This window comes from Mustela erminea, chromosome 16 (assembly GCF_009829155.1).
Source record: "Mustela erminea isolate mMusErm1 chromosome 16, mMusErm1.Pri, whole genome shotgun sequence".
Taxonomy (NCBI): domain Eukaryota; kingdom Metazoa; phylum Chordata; class Mammalia; order Carnivora; family Mustelidae; genus Mustela; species Mustela erminea.
In genome coordinates this window covers 82,859,630-82,872,210 of record NC_045629.1, presented here as the reverse complement: position 1 = coordinate 82,872,210, position 12,581 = coordinate 82,859,630, and the positions used below count along the sequence as shown (strand labels likewise).

The 12,581-nt window shown below is 50.0% G+C and overlaps 1 protein-coding gene across 7 annotated transcripts in view; it reads left to right on the top strand.

Moving 5' to 3' along the window:
• The first annotated feature begins 2,592 nt into the window (after positions 1-2,592).
• The window catches only part of LOC116574906 (maestro heat-like repeat family member 5), a 68,818-nt gene continuing 58,829 nt past the window's right edge, over positions 2,593-12,581 (top strand). For 6 of the 7 annotated variants that reach the window (XM_032315903.1, XM_032315905.1, XM_032315904.1 and 3 more), the window contains exons 1-2: positions 2,593-2,834; positions 12,370-12,542. In XM_032315903.1, coding sequence (XP_032171794.1) covers positions 2,686-2,834; positions 12,370-12,542 — 322 coding nt within the window. In that variant the 5' untranslated portion in view covers positions 2,593-2,685. The remainder of the gene's footprint in view (positions 2,835-12,369; positions 12,543-12,581) is intronic. The other variant, XM_032315902.1, reaches the window with a different exon arrangement.

The window sequence follows — 12,581 nt, the reverse complement described above, 5'->3', positions numbered from 1 at the left end:
GGCGCTCTCCCCCAGCTGCCGCCTCCAGTGGGTGATGGTGTCAGCACCCCCAGGTTGCCCAGGGTCCCCTCCCCAAACGCCTTCTGAGCCGGGAGGGCTGCGGGGTGGGGAGCGCTGCAGGGATGCCTGGGCTGAGACCTGCCTGGGCCCGCAGCGCCATCTGCCGGCCACATGGCAAGGCACGAGCGGGCGCCTCCCCCAGGCCCCACCTGCCTGCTCCCTACCCTGGGGGGGAGGGGCCAGACGGTCCGCAGGCCTCCCCGGCGCCAGGGCTGGAGATCCTGGCTCCACCACGGACCGACCTGTGACCTCGGGCGCGGTTCCCACCCTCTCGGAGCTGCATCCCGGTCCAGGCTGATGAGCACACCCAGCGATGGGAGGCGGCCCCCGGGGCTGGGAGCCCCCGTCAGGCAGAGGCAGGGTCCCCGGTGGGATGAGATTCCCTAATTTCTGGCAGGTTGGGGTAGGGGGAGACCGACATGTGGCAGGACCCAGTCAAGGGGTCCTTGTATCTTGCCATTTGCAGGGTGAGGGGTTGGGAGAGGGGGACAAATGTGAGATTCCAGGTCCCCGTGTCCCCTGGAGTGCAAGCGGGTCCACAGAGGAGACTCCCACCCCCAGTACGTTGTTTGAATTTCCTGGCCCTCCAGCCTCCCCTGAACCCTGGAGAGACAGGAGCGCCCCACCCCTGAAGACCTCCATTTTACCCGCCCAGGACTTGCCTGAAGTTCTCCCCCAGAAACGAGGTCACAGAAAACCCCCCTCACCATCAACCAGGGCACTGCAGGAACCTAAAAGGCCCAGCGGGGCCCTGAGAAGGTCAGGGCCAGAACCTGCGAGGCCCCCAGGGCTTGTCCCCTTCTCTGTTTCCTCCCTTCTGCCTGGACCCCTAAAGGGGGGGATGGGCAGCCCTCGGGGGGCTCCCCTCCCAACCCCAAGGTCTCACTCTTGGCCCCAATTCCAAATTCCCAACTGGAGGAGGGACCGGTTGGACCCTCTTACCCAGTTGTCCTGGCAAGTGTCGGAAAAGGCCCTCTCCGAAGAACTAGGGCTGCGCGTGTGACACTGTGGGTGTCCGTGGAGGACGGCCCCCCCCAGCAAGGCTGACTTCGTGCTGCCAGGGTGACACGGAGCCCGGCAGAGGCACGGGGTGGGTCCCCGCAGGTAGGTCCCTAGCATCACGTGACCGCTAGGGCACCGTGAAGTCTAGTCCAATACTCAGGAAGTGATAAGTTTGGGGTATTCGCACCTGGTTTTGGTATCATGCATGTAACTGCGAGCTTCCGCGGCTTCTTTAACAGCCAACTCTCCACATGCCTGAAAACTTAGGAACAGTCGGGAGAGCCATTTTGGGGCTGCCCCAGCACAACACCTCTGGCCAAGGCCACCGGGCAGAAAGGTCCCCAGGACATACCCCAGAGGCACTGGAGGACAAGCCTCGGAGAAGGGCAGCTCCCCCAAACCCTGTTCTGGCAGCTTGGCAGGATCCGGCTTTCTGGATCCTCCTTCACAAATGAGCATCTGGGAGCTCTAGGCCGGCCCCCTCGGCGCGCAGGGACAGAGGAACTCAAGCTCGGGCTTTCCGGCAAGCAGGGGTACGTGCAGACCCTCCATTTCAGAGCCACCTGAGGACCGGCTTCACCTCTGGGCCTTGGGGGAATCACAGTTCCCGCCGCCTGGGCTTGCGGTCAGGTGTAGGACTCCAGGTGACGAGCTCAGAGAGCGCCAGGGACCCGGGGAGGCCTCAATACGCCTACCATCGTCCTAACTCACCTCGCCCTCTGCGGGCCGTCTCCCCCAGCCCCTGCCACCTGCTGCAAATCCACACACCCTTCCCACGGGAGCGTCATGGGGTCCGACCCCAGTCAGACCCAGCAAAGGTGTCCACAATGCCCAGTGGCTGGGCCGAGCTGGGCACCTGCCCTGCGCCAAGCACAGCTCCCAGAAAAGAAGTTTGAATGTCAGAAGCACCCAGGGGAGGGTGGGCATTGCCAGCCCCCCATTTAGAAAGAGGTCGCGGCTTCAGGGAGGTCATCCAGCCAGCGGCCCCGCAGCTGGAGTTTGAAGCCCGGGGGTGCGCAGTGGCTGTCTGCTGTCTGTGAGACACAGGGCTGTTTCCAGAAGGCAGGGCTGCCTGCACCGTGCGGCCGCAGGGGCTGGAACCCAGGGCTTGCTGGGCATTGGGAGATGCTCATGGGGCTGCAGATAGATGGCCCAGCCACAGGCCCCGGCCCCAGCACTCCCTTGTCCCTGCAACAGCCTCGCCCTCGGTCCCCCAGCTATAGTGCCTCCAGCAGCCAAGTGTGGGGACAAGGGACCATGCTGGGACCTGCTTCTCTGCAACCTTGCAACTGAACTATGGCCCCATGTGATGGGGGGGTCATAAAGAACTTAATTCTGCCACCTTTCCCTGGTACAGAACATGTATCTGTCACCTACTGCTGTGTAACAGATGACCCCCCAAAATGCATCAGGAACACACATGCACTGTGCCCGGGACAGTGTCCAGTTCCACACCTCTGGCCCTGGGAAAGGGCCATGAGCACTGGAACCATTGTGACCTCGGGCTGAGGTCAGGGCCGCCCGGGGTGGGGGAGGGGGAGACACAGAGATAGGGCTGCCCCACCGGGCGTGAGGACAGAGCTGGAGGCTGGGGCCTGTGGGTTCTCCAAACCGCACCCCAACATGGACGGGCAGCACTCGGAAAAGCCACACAGCCACACCACGGCTGATAGGATGTCATCCACCACGTCCCAGAATCCCAGGTCAGCCCAGCGCCAGGCTGGGACATGTGGGAACCCAGAAGGGGACGCCCGATGCCCTACTTCCCACAGGTACCCTGGCTTCTCCATCTTTCAGAAGAGCGCCTCCCTGCAGGGCAGCAAGGGGCGCCCTCGGGGCGCATCTGGGGCTGAGCTCCCTGAGCCAGGGAAAGAGGTGTCCCTGCAGCCAGGAACAGCGCAGGGGGTAGAGGGGAGGTGGGCAGCGGCTTTGGGGTCGAGCCCCACCTGGCAGCCCTTGACTCGGTGGAGAGGGGCCTGGGAGGGAGGAGGCGTCCGAAGGTGGCGCGGCTGTTGGCTGCCTGTGAGGCTGGCACATGTCACCGTCCATGTCCACACATGCTCGCTGCAGGAGTGAGTGAGGGGACAAAGGGACAGATGGACGGGGACAGATGGACGGACACTTCCCGGCGCCTCTGCTTCTTATCTGCAGAATGGGCAGCCGCACGATGGCCCGTGTCCCAGCAAAGACGCAGCGCACCCCAAGCAAGGCTGTTGCAGCAGGGCAGGGGCTGGCGGGGGCAGGGCAGGGACTGGCGGGCTCCCTCCCCTGCCACCTCAGACCCCCAGGGCGCCCTCCCGGGGTGGGGGAGGGGGCCTGGGGCAGCCCAGCTCTCCAGACTGTCCCTGGGCGGGTCCTGGAGCAGGATTCCCGTGCGTGATGCCCATGGTGGCGGCTGTTCCAGAAGGAGCAGCCTCGTACCTGCTTTGAACTCGGTTATTTCGGTCTGCACACAGTTGTCTCCATGTGTGTGTTGTCAGGCCCGTCTCCTCCTCTGCCACATCTTGGATCACTTCGAAGGCGAGAAAACGCTCCCCTCTGCGGCTGTTTGCCTGACTGCTTCTGTCGTTTCTCTGTATTTAAAAATATATTCCGTTTTGGTCGTCACAGGGCTAGATGCCGTTTTAGGGCAAGATATGGGCCAAGAGCTGGTGGGGGACACTGAGCCCTCCCGGGTGCAGAGGGGAGCCGCGCTCCAGCCCTTGGGGATGTGCCCACAGAGGTAACACCAGCCGGCCTCCGTTGGAAAGGCCACACGTTCTGGGAGTGGCAAGGAAGTGGCTGGTGTTCTGAGCGGGGGTGGGAAGGTTCAAGTGTGCACTGAGCCGCGCCAGCCAGGATGCACGGTTGGGGCTCAGGCTGGGTCTGAACCAGCGCCGTCGCACAGAGGCTGTGTGTCCTGGGACCCAGATCGCTGAACCTCTCTGTGTCTGAGCACCCCTCGGGGTTGTGGTGTGAGGACAGTATGGAGTGTGACAAGGTGGGGTGGAGGGTCCGAAGTCAGGTGGTGAGGGGGGCACCCATCCCCCTCCGGCAGGACGCTCTGTGCCAATGCGGCTGGTGCTCCGCACCCCCGGACGCTGTCATCCAGGCGTGGCTCACTCCAGCCACCCAGCACCCCCACCCTGGGCACCTGTCGGACAGCCTCACCCCAGTGGCACCCCAACGGCCGAGGCTCCCTGACCAGGCTGTCTGACGTGGCCCCACAGCTTGTCCAAACCCTGTCCCTGCTCGATTTCTCCATCTCACTGTCCCCAGCTGGCACAGGACAGAGTCTGTCCTTCCCCTCTGCCCCAGGACGCGAGCACAATGAGGAAAGGCCCTTCTGTGCGTGTCGTTCAGATGAACCCCCGGGGCCTGGAGCAGGGCCTGGCACGCCGCAGGCCTTTAATAAGTCCTCACTGAGGGAAGGAAGGCGGAAGGCTTGAGGAGGGCCTGGGAACCGCGGAGACGGCCAAGGCCTCTGCGCCGACACCTTGTAAGCGCGGTCATCCCGGCACGTGCCCCGGACACGGGAGCTTCCCGAGGACCGTCTGGCTCAGCGCAGACACGCGACATCTCTGGCAACCCCGGGAGTGTCCCCTGCTTGGCCACCTGGTCCCTGGTTCCCCAAGAGGCAGACGGTGGGGAGGGTCCTCAGTTTGGGCACGGCTCTGGGATGGAGCGAGCACGAACGCCATCTGGGAAGGGAGCTGGAGGAGGCCAGGCTGCCAGGAACGGCTCCAGGAGCACGGGAGGAGGCGGGTCTCGCTGTGCGGAAGGCCCCCCGAGGCAGCGCGTCTCAGCCTCGCCCGCTCACTCGCGCCTTCTGGCCACCTTCACTGGCAGCCTGCCTGGGACGTTCTGGGGACCGGGGGACAACCAACGCATCCCCAGGGACACCTGGGAAGGAAGAGGGTCAGCGGCTGGTCAGCCGTGACACCAGGGAGCGGGCGCAGCCAGGGAGGGCCCTGAGTCAGCCGGGGAGTCGGGGGAGGCCCCCCCAGGATGCTCTTTCCAGGTCAAGAAGGCTGAAGGGTGGGCCTCTGTGCGTCGCCCTGAAAGGGACAGGGAGAGAGGAGGAAAAAGGACCCACGCTCTGGGCAGGGGGCCCAGGAGGCAAAGGCCGACCAGTAAGTGGAATGAGCTTGGACAACAGGAGCTTGGCAAGGGCGCGGCGAGGGACAGAGCTGGGGGATGTCGCGGGGCTTTTCCAGAGAGGAGAATGCGCTGCTGCTTTGATACATGGCTCTGCTGGTCATCCCAATACCTGGTGAGCACCTGCTTGGGGTGTCAGGCGCTGTGTAGGTGTTGGGGAATACAACTGGAGACAAGACATTAAGATCCCTGCCCTTGGGGCTGCCTTCCAGGGGGGCAGACGGGCCACAAACAGTGGATGCAATAAAGTAAGTTACATAAGGTGACAAGGTCAAAAGTGATGGGGGAAAAAATCGAGGGGGGGTAGGGGTAGAAAGAAGAGTGGGGTCAGGCTGCTGTTTTAAATAAGTTCATCTAGGGGGTGACCATTGAGCCAAGACTCGAAGGAGGCGAGAAACCGAGCCAAGCAGCTCTCTGGAGGAAGGTTGTTCCCCAGACCGAAGGGTCAGACCGAAGGGTGCAAAGGTCCTGAGGTAGAAACATGTCTGGCGGTCTGAGGATCAGCAGGAGCTCGGTGTGACTGCGCTGGAGTAAGCAAGAGAACGCAGAAGGAAATGAGACCAGAGAGAGGGTGAAATTATTTCTGTTCTTAGAGATCTTGCTTTTTTTTTTGTTATGGTATAATTTATGAAGAGTAAAATTCACTCTCTTTAGTGGATAATTCTGAACATTTTGACAAAGTCATACAATCGTGAATCTACTACCACAAGCAAGATAGGAAACGGGCCTTACCTTCCCCAGGATCCCCCCCCCCCGTCCCCTTTGTCGTCAGCCCTCCCCCAACTCCCCATCCTCAGAGGCCACTAACCTGTGTTCTGTTTCGTTGACCTTCTTCAGAAAGCCATCAAGATGGGCTCGAGAGCGTGGCTTTCCGGGCTTGGTTTCTCTCACATGGCTTGATGAGTCTAAGAACCACCCACGTTGCTGCGTTTCTCAGGGATTCCTTTCTTTTCCTTGCTGACTGTGTTCCCGTGGATGTAATACAGTTTCCTTACGCACTTATCCACTCACCAAAGAACGTGTGCATATCTTCAGTTTGGGGTTCTTACACGGCCATGACAAACGTTCGCATGCAGATTTTGCGTGAAAGCAGGTTGTGACTTCCAGGGCTGGAGGAGCAGGGTCAGGGGTCAGCCTGCTCAGAAAGCACCCCGCCTGCTTTCTGCACTGGCTGCACCGGCTCACAGCCTCACCAGCTCTGTGCGAGAGGTCCAGGGACCCCACAGCCTCACCAGCACTTGGCATTTTCAGGCTTTCCCCCAGTTTTAGCCATTCTGGTAGATGTGTAGCGATATCCCACTTTGGTCTTCACTTGTTTCCTTCGTGAAGAATGATCTGAAGCACTGGCTGTGTGCTTCTTTGCCATCTGTGTGTCTCCTTTGGTGGGACGTCTGCTCACATCTTCCTTCTGTATTTTGTTAGACTTTTTGTGTTTGTGCCTAAGTTTTTATTTTGTTTCATGCGTTATTTATGTGTTCTGGATACGCACCTTTATGAGATAGGTGATTTGCAAATATTCCCTCCAAGTACACAGCTTATCTGTTCATTTTTTTCTAGATGTCTTTCAAGAAGTTCTTAATTTCAATGAAATCCAACTTAATATTTTTTCTTCTATGGATTGTGCTTTTGGTGTAACATCTAAGAAATCGTTGTCTAACCCAAGATCGCAAAGATTTTCTCCTACATTTTCTTCTAGAAGTGTGGATCCCAGGTTTTACTTTTAGGTCTGCAATCTATCTTGAGTTAATTTTTGTATAGAGTGTGAAGTATAAATTGGGGGCATTTCTGCATGTATACATGCAATTATTGCACACCATTTGCATCATAAGAAAATGATGCACACATTTTCTTAATTGAATTCTTTTGCACTTTTATCAAAAATCAGTTGGCCTTGGGGCAGCTGGCTTGTTCAGTGGGTAAAGCATGCAACTCTTGATCTCAGGGTTGTGAATTCAAGCCCCACATTGGGTGTGGAGCCTACTTTTAAAAATTAAATTAAATTAATACAGCTAAATTTCCTTAAAAATCAGTTGTACATGTGAATATTTTTCTGGACTTTTTGCATTGAATATTTAGATATATTTTTACAAAACTGACATCTTAATAATATTAAGTCTTCTGATCCATGAACCTGGTATATTTCTCTACTTATTAAAGTTGTCTTTATTTCTTTCATTGCTATTTTATATTTTACACTTCATAGACCTCATGACTACTTGCTAGACAGTGTACCTAAATAGCTCATGATTTTTAATGCTACTGTATATGGTACCTTTTTATTTTCAAGTCCCAACAGCTCATAATGTAGAGAAATATAACTGATTTTTGCATCCTAATTTTACTTCTGCAAATTTACTGGAATCACTGTTCAGTTCTGGTAGGTTTTGGTAGGTTCTTTGGAATTTTCTAAGTAGGTGATAACATCCTCTGTAAGTAGAGATAGCTCATTTCTTCCTTTCCAGGCTGCACACTTTTAATTTCTTTTCTTACCTGTTTGTACTGACTGAGCCCTCAGTACCGTATTGAATAGAAATGGTGAAAACAGACATCCTTCCCTCATTCCCAATGATGTGGGGGAAACATTCAGTCTTTCACCATTAAGTATATTAGCTACAGGATTCTTGTAGATGTTTTTAATCGGGTTAAGGAAATTCCTTTAATTCTTGTTTTTATTGCGTACAGATGTTGCATTTTGTCACATCCTTTCTCTGCGTCTACCGAGATGATCATAGTATTTTCTTCTTTCATCTACCAATACGATAAGTTACACTGACTGATTTTCAATTGTTCAACCAGCCTTGCCGGCCCAGGAAGAGGCGCACTTGGTCATGGTAGATACGCACATCTGTATGTTTTGGATTCATACGTTAAGGAAGTTTGCGGTGTCTTTCTTTGGTTTTAGAGTCAGGGGACTAATGCTCACCTCACTGAATGAGTCAGGAAGTGTTCCCTTTTTAATGTTCTGAAAAAGTTGTGTGGTATGGTTATCATGTCTTCCTTAAAGGCCCGGTAGAATTGAAGAGTAAAGCCACCTGGGCCTCAAGTTTTCTTTGTGGGAAGGTCTTCAACTACAGATTCAATGTTTTTAACAGACAAATGTCTATTCTAGTTATTCAATTCTTCTTGATTGACCTTGGGTATTTTATGGCTAAGGAATTCACTTAATCTGGGTCGTCAAATTTATTGGCACCAAGTTGTTCATAATATTCTCTCATTATTCTTTCAATGTCTGTAGGATCTGTAATGATGTACCTATTCTCGCTCTTTATATTAGTAATTTATATCTTCCTTTTTTGCCCTAATAAAGCCTGATCGAAGTTTATCAAATGTATGTATCTTCTCAAAGAGCTGGCTTTTGGTTTCATTGATTTTCTCGTTGTTGTTCTGTTTGTACTTCACTGATTTCTCCTCTACTTTCTATTATTTTCTTTCTTTGGGTTTAATTTGCCCCTTTTCTCCTACTTTCTCAAATGGAAAACTAGGTCATTGATTTCAGACCTCTATTCTTTTCTAATACTTTAAGTTTTAATGCTATAAATTTCCCTCAAAGCACTGCTTTAGCTACACCCCATGCATTTTTATATGTTGTGTTTTCATTTTCTTTTAGTTCAAAATATTTTTTACTTTCTCTTTTATTTTCTTCTTGACACATGTATTATTTTAAATTGTTGCTTAGTTTTCAAAATATTTGGGGATTTCCCATCTAACTTTCTGTTATTGATTTCTAATGTCATTCTCTTGTGGTCAAAGAGAATGCTTTGTTTGATCTGAATCATTAAAAATTATCAAGACTATTTTATGGCTCAGAATATCATCTATTGTAGATGTTGCACGTGCACTTGAAGAGAATGTGTGTTCTTCCATTTTAGATGGAGAGTGTTGTAAATGCCAATTAGATACATTAGTTAAGAGTATGATTTAAATCTTTTATATCCTTAATAATTATGTCTTCTTATTCTATCAGTTATTGACAGAGAGATGCTGAAAGCTTCAACTATGATTCGACTATTCAACTATTTCTCCCTTTGCTATCTTTTTTGCTTTATATATTATGAAGTTCTGTTATTAGGTGCGTGAACATTTAGAATTGTAAGTCATCTGGATGAGTGATCCCTTTATCATTATGAGCTGATTCTCTTTATCCCTGGTTATATTATTCATTCAAATATATACTTTTTCTGATATTAATATAGCCACTTCTGTTTTCTTTTGATTATTGTTAACATCATGTACCTTTTTCATCCTTTGTTTTTCATTGATTTTTGTCTATTATATTTCAAGTGTGTTTCTTATAGGCAGCATATACTTGGGTGTTGATTTTTTATTCAATTTGACAGTCTCTGCTATTTGATTGAGATATTTAAATCCCTTGCATTTAATATGACTATTGATATGATTCGGTTTTAATCTATCATCTGGTGATTTGTTTTCATTTTGTTTCTTCTCTTCTTTTTTCTCTTTTTCCTCTTTGCCTCTATATCTTTTGTTGGCTTATTAGCTATATAGATTTTTGTTCTACTCTCTGATTTTTCAGTGATTGCTTAGGGCTTATGGTTTACAGATTTACTATATCACAGCCTACCCTCAAGTGATAGTATGCCACTTTACTTATGGTATAAGAGTCTTATAATATTTTATTTCCATTTCCCTCTCCTGGCCTTCATGGTATTATTGACATATATTTTACTTCTACATTAGCTGTAAGTCCTACAAAGCATTGTTATTTTTACTTTAAACTTGAAAAATAAGAAAAAATACTTTACATTCACCTACGTACTCACCATTTCCACTGTTCTCTATTCTTCTGTGTATTTTCATATTTCCATCTGGTGTTATTCTCCTTCTGCCTGACAGACTTCCTCAAGCGCTTCTTATAGTACAGATCTGCTGGCTACATATTCTTTCAGCTTCAGTGTGTATGATAAAGGTTTGGCTATACCATCAGTTTTTAAATTTTTTTCTCTGAGTATAAGATTCTAATTTGCCAGGTTTGTTTGTTTGTTTTCTCTTAGTGCTTTAATATGTTGCTCCACGTCTCCAATGCTTGCATTATTTCTTTTTTTTTTCTTTTGAGATTTTTTTATTTTTTAGTTAACAAAGAGAGACAGACAAAGAGGCAACACAGCAGAGCAGAGGGAGAGGGAGAATCAGGCTCCCCGTAGAGCAAGGAGCCCAAAACAGGGCTCAATCCCAGGACCCTGGGAACATGACCTCAGCTGAAGGCAGATGCTTAATGACTGAGCCACCCAGGTGCACTGCTTGCATTATTTCTGACTATAACTATACTCTGGCTCTTATCTTTATACCTTTGTATATAATATGTCTTTTTTTTTTCTCTGACTTTCCTCTGGCTTTTTTTCTTAAAATTTTCTCTTAGCGTTGGCTTTAGGCAATTTTATTTCAATGTTATTTGGTTTAGTTTTCTTTATGTTTCCTTCACTTGAGGTTCATTGAGTTTCTTGGATATGTGCGATTTTTAGTTTTTATTAGTTTAGAAACTTCAGGTATTATTTCCTCAAATACTGTTTTCTATCTCCCTTTCTTCTTCTGTGAGAATTTACGTTACATATACACTATGCCCTTTGAGGTTGTTCTACAATTCACTGATTGCTCTATTCCACTTTTTTCAGTCTTTTTTCTATTTGTGTCCCATTTGGGGGTAGTTTCTGCTGTGGTATCTTCAAGTTCACTAATCTTTGCTTCTACTGTGTCTAATATGCTGTTAAACTTATCCAGTGTATGTTTAATCTCAGATGTTGTATTCTTCACCTTGTTGATGTTTTCCATGTCTCTCCTTAGCATGCTTCTGTTTTAATCTACCATGTTGAACATGTGGAATATTGTTACAATAACATTTAATGTCCTTGTCTACTAATTCCATCATTTGTGTCATTTCTGTGTTGCTTTTTATCAATTATTTTTTTTCTCCTACTTAGGGGTTATAATTTCTTGCTGCCATGTATGCCTGGCAATTTTTTATTCAGTGTGAACAGGACAAAAATCATCAACTAATTCTATAGATACATTATGTGGTATATTAGACGATTGTTCATTTCTTTTAACATTTACCTATTAATTTGTTCTACCACATAAGAAATGTATATCATATCATGTCACTCAAAACACTCGGGTTTCCCACTGCATTCAGGAAAAACCCCCAAGTCCTGAAGATGATGAAGACAACACCAGTGCTTCCCTCTAAGATGGAGCAACAAGGACCAGGTTCCTCCTTCTGCCTTAAACAACTCAAAAATTGGGGGAAAAATATATAATCCCACTAACATCAGACATTAGATATCCATATATCTTTAGTTATATCCTTAGTGGCTAGAATGAACACACCATGCCCGTGGTCAGTACTCAGGAACTGGGAACTGTGAGTGGACAAGAAATGAGGTCCTGCAGCAGGTAGAGCAGAACCCACTCCTGCCAGGGGGGGTCCAAGGGGAAGTTGTGAGACAAACAGCTTGGGCACTACCCAAAAAATAAAAGATGCCTCCCCTTTTGCCCCACTCTGGCAATGAACACAGTCTGAGGGAGTCCTGCCCCCATATTTTCCAAAGAAGAGGTGAGGGAGAGGAAGTAGTAAAGGAACCTCACAGGCTGATGTCCTCCCTTCCCCCTGCCACACAGCTCTTCTTGGTGTCTCCATCATGCATGCGTAATTGTTCTCAAGTGCCAGGATGATGGGACCTGGGACACAGAGGGGGTTCTGGTCCAGTGCATCCATCTTCATGGCTCCTGCTCCCACCTGCTCTGCAGCTCTTGGGCCTCCCTCAAAGACCCCTTCAGTGGCATCTGGGTAGCCAGGACAGTCTTGTGTGTGGTCCTGAAAAGACTGGCTCCTCCAAGTCAGTGTAAAAGCTGGATCTTGGGATGCCATACCCTGAGCCCTCCAGGTCTTGCCAGTCATGTCTTTGCCACCAACACTTGCTAGAGGTCAGTCCGTTCCAGGCCCACAGGCGATATTGCCTACTTAACAACATCCCTGAGGCCTCCAGACTCCTTCCCTTCAGAGTTCATTCAGACCATTGAACAGAAAGGCAGACACACAGAAGGATATTGCCAAGCCTGATCCTGACCAACATGGCTCTCAGTGTCTACTGGGCTTGCATTCGTGAATGCACACAAAGGTGCCCAGATACACCCTGGACCTCTTTTCCATTTCAGAATCTTCTCCCCTGTCTCCAGATCCACGAAGGACCTATCTTACATGAAGGTACCTGCCCCCAGGGACAGACAGACACACCCCACCACCATCCTGCTCTGCAAGTCACAGAGCAGCCAAGCTGCTCTGGTGCCCAAGGAGCACAAGATGTTCATGGAGGAAGCCTACAATGCAGGTGATCACCAGCCCTGGACTCTGGCAGGGTGGAGATGGG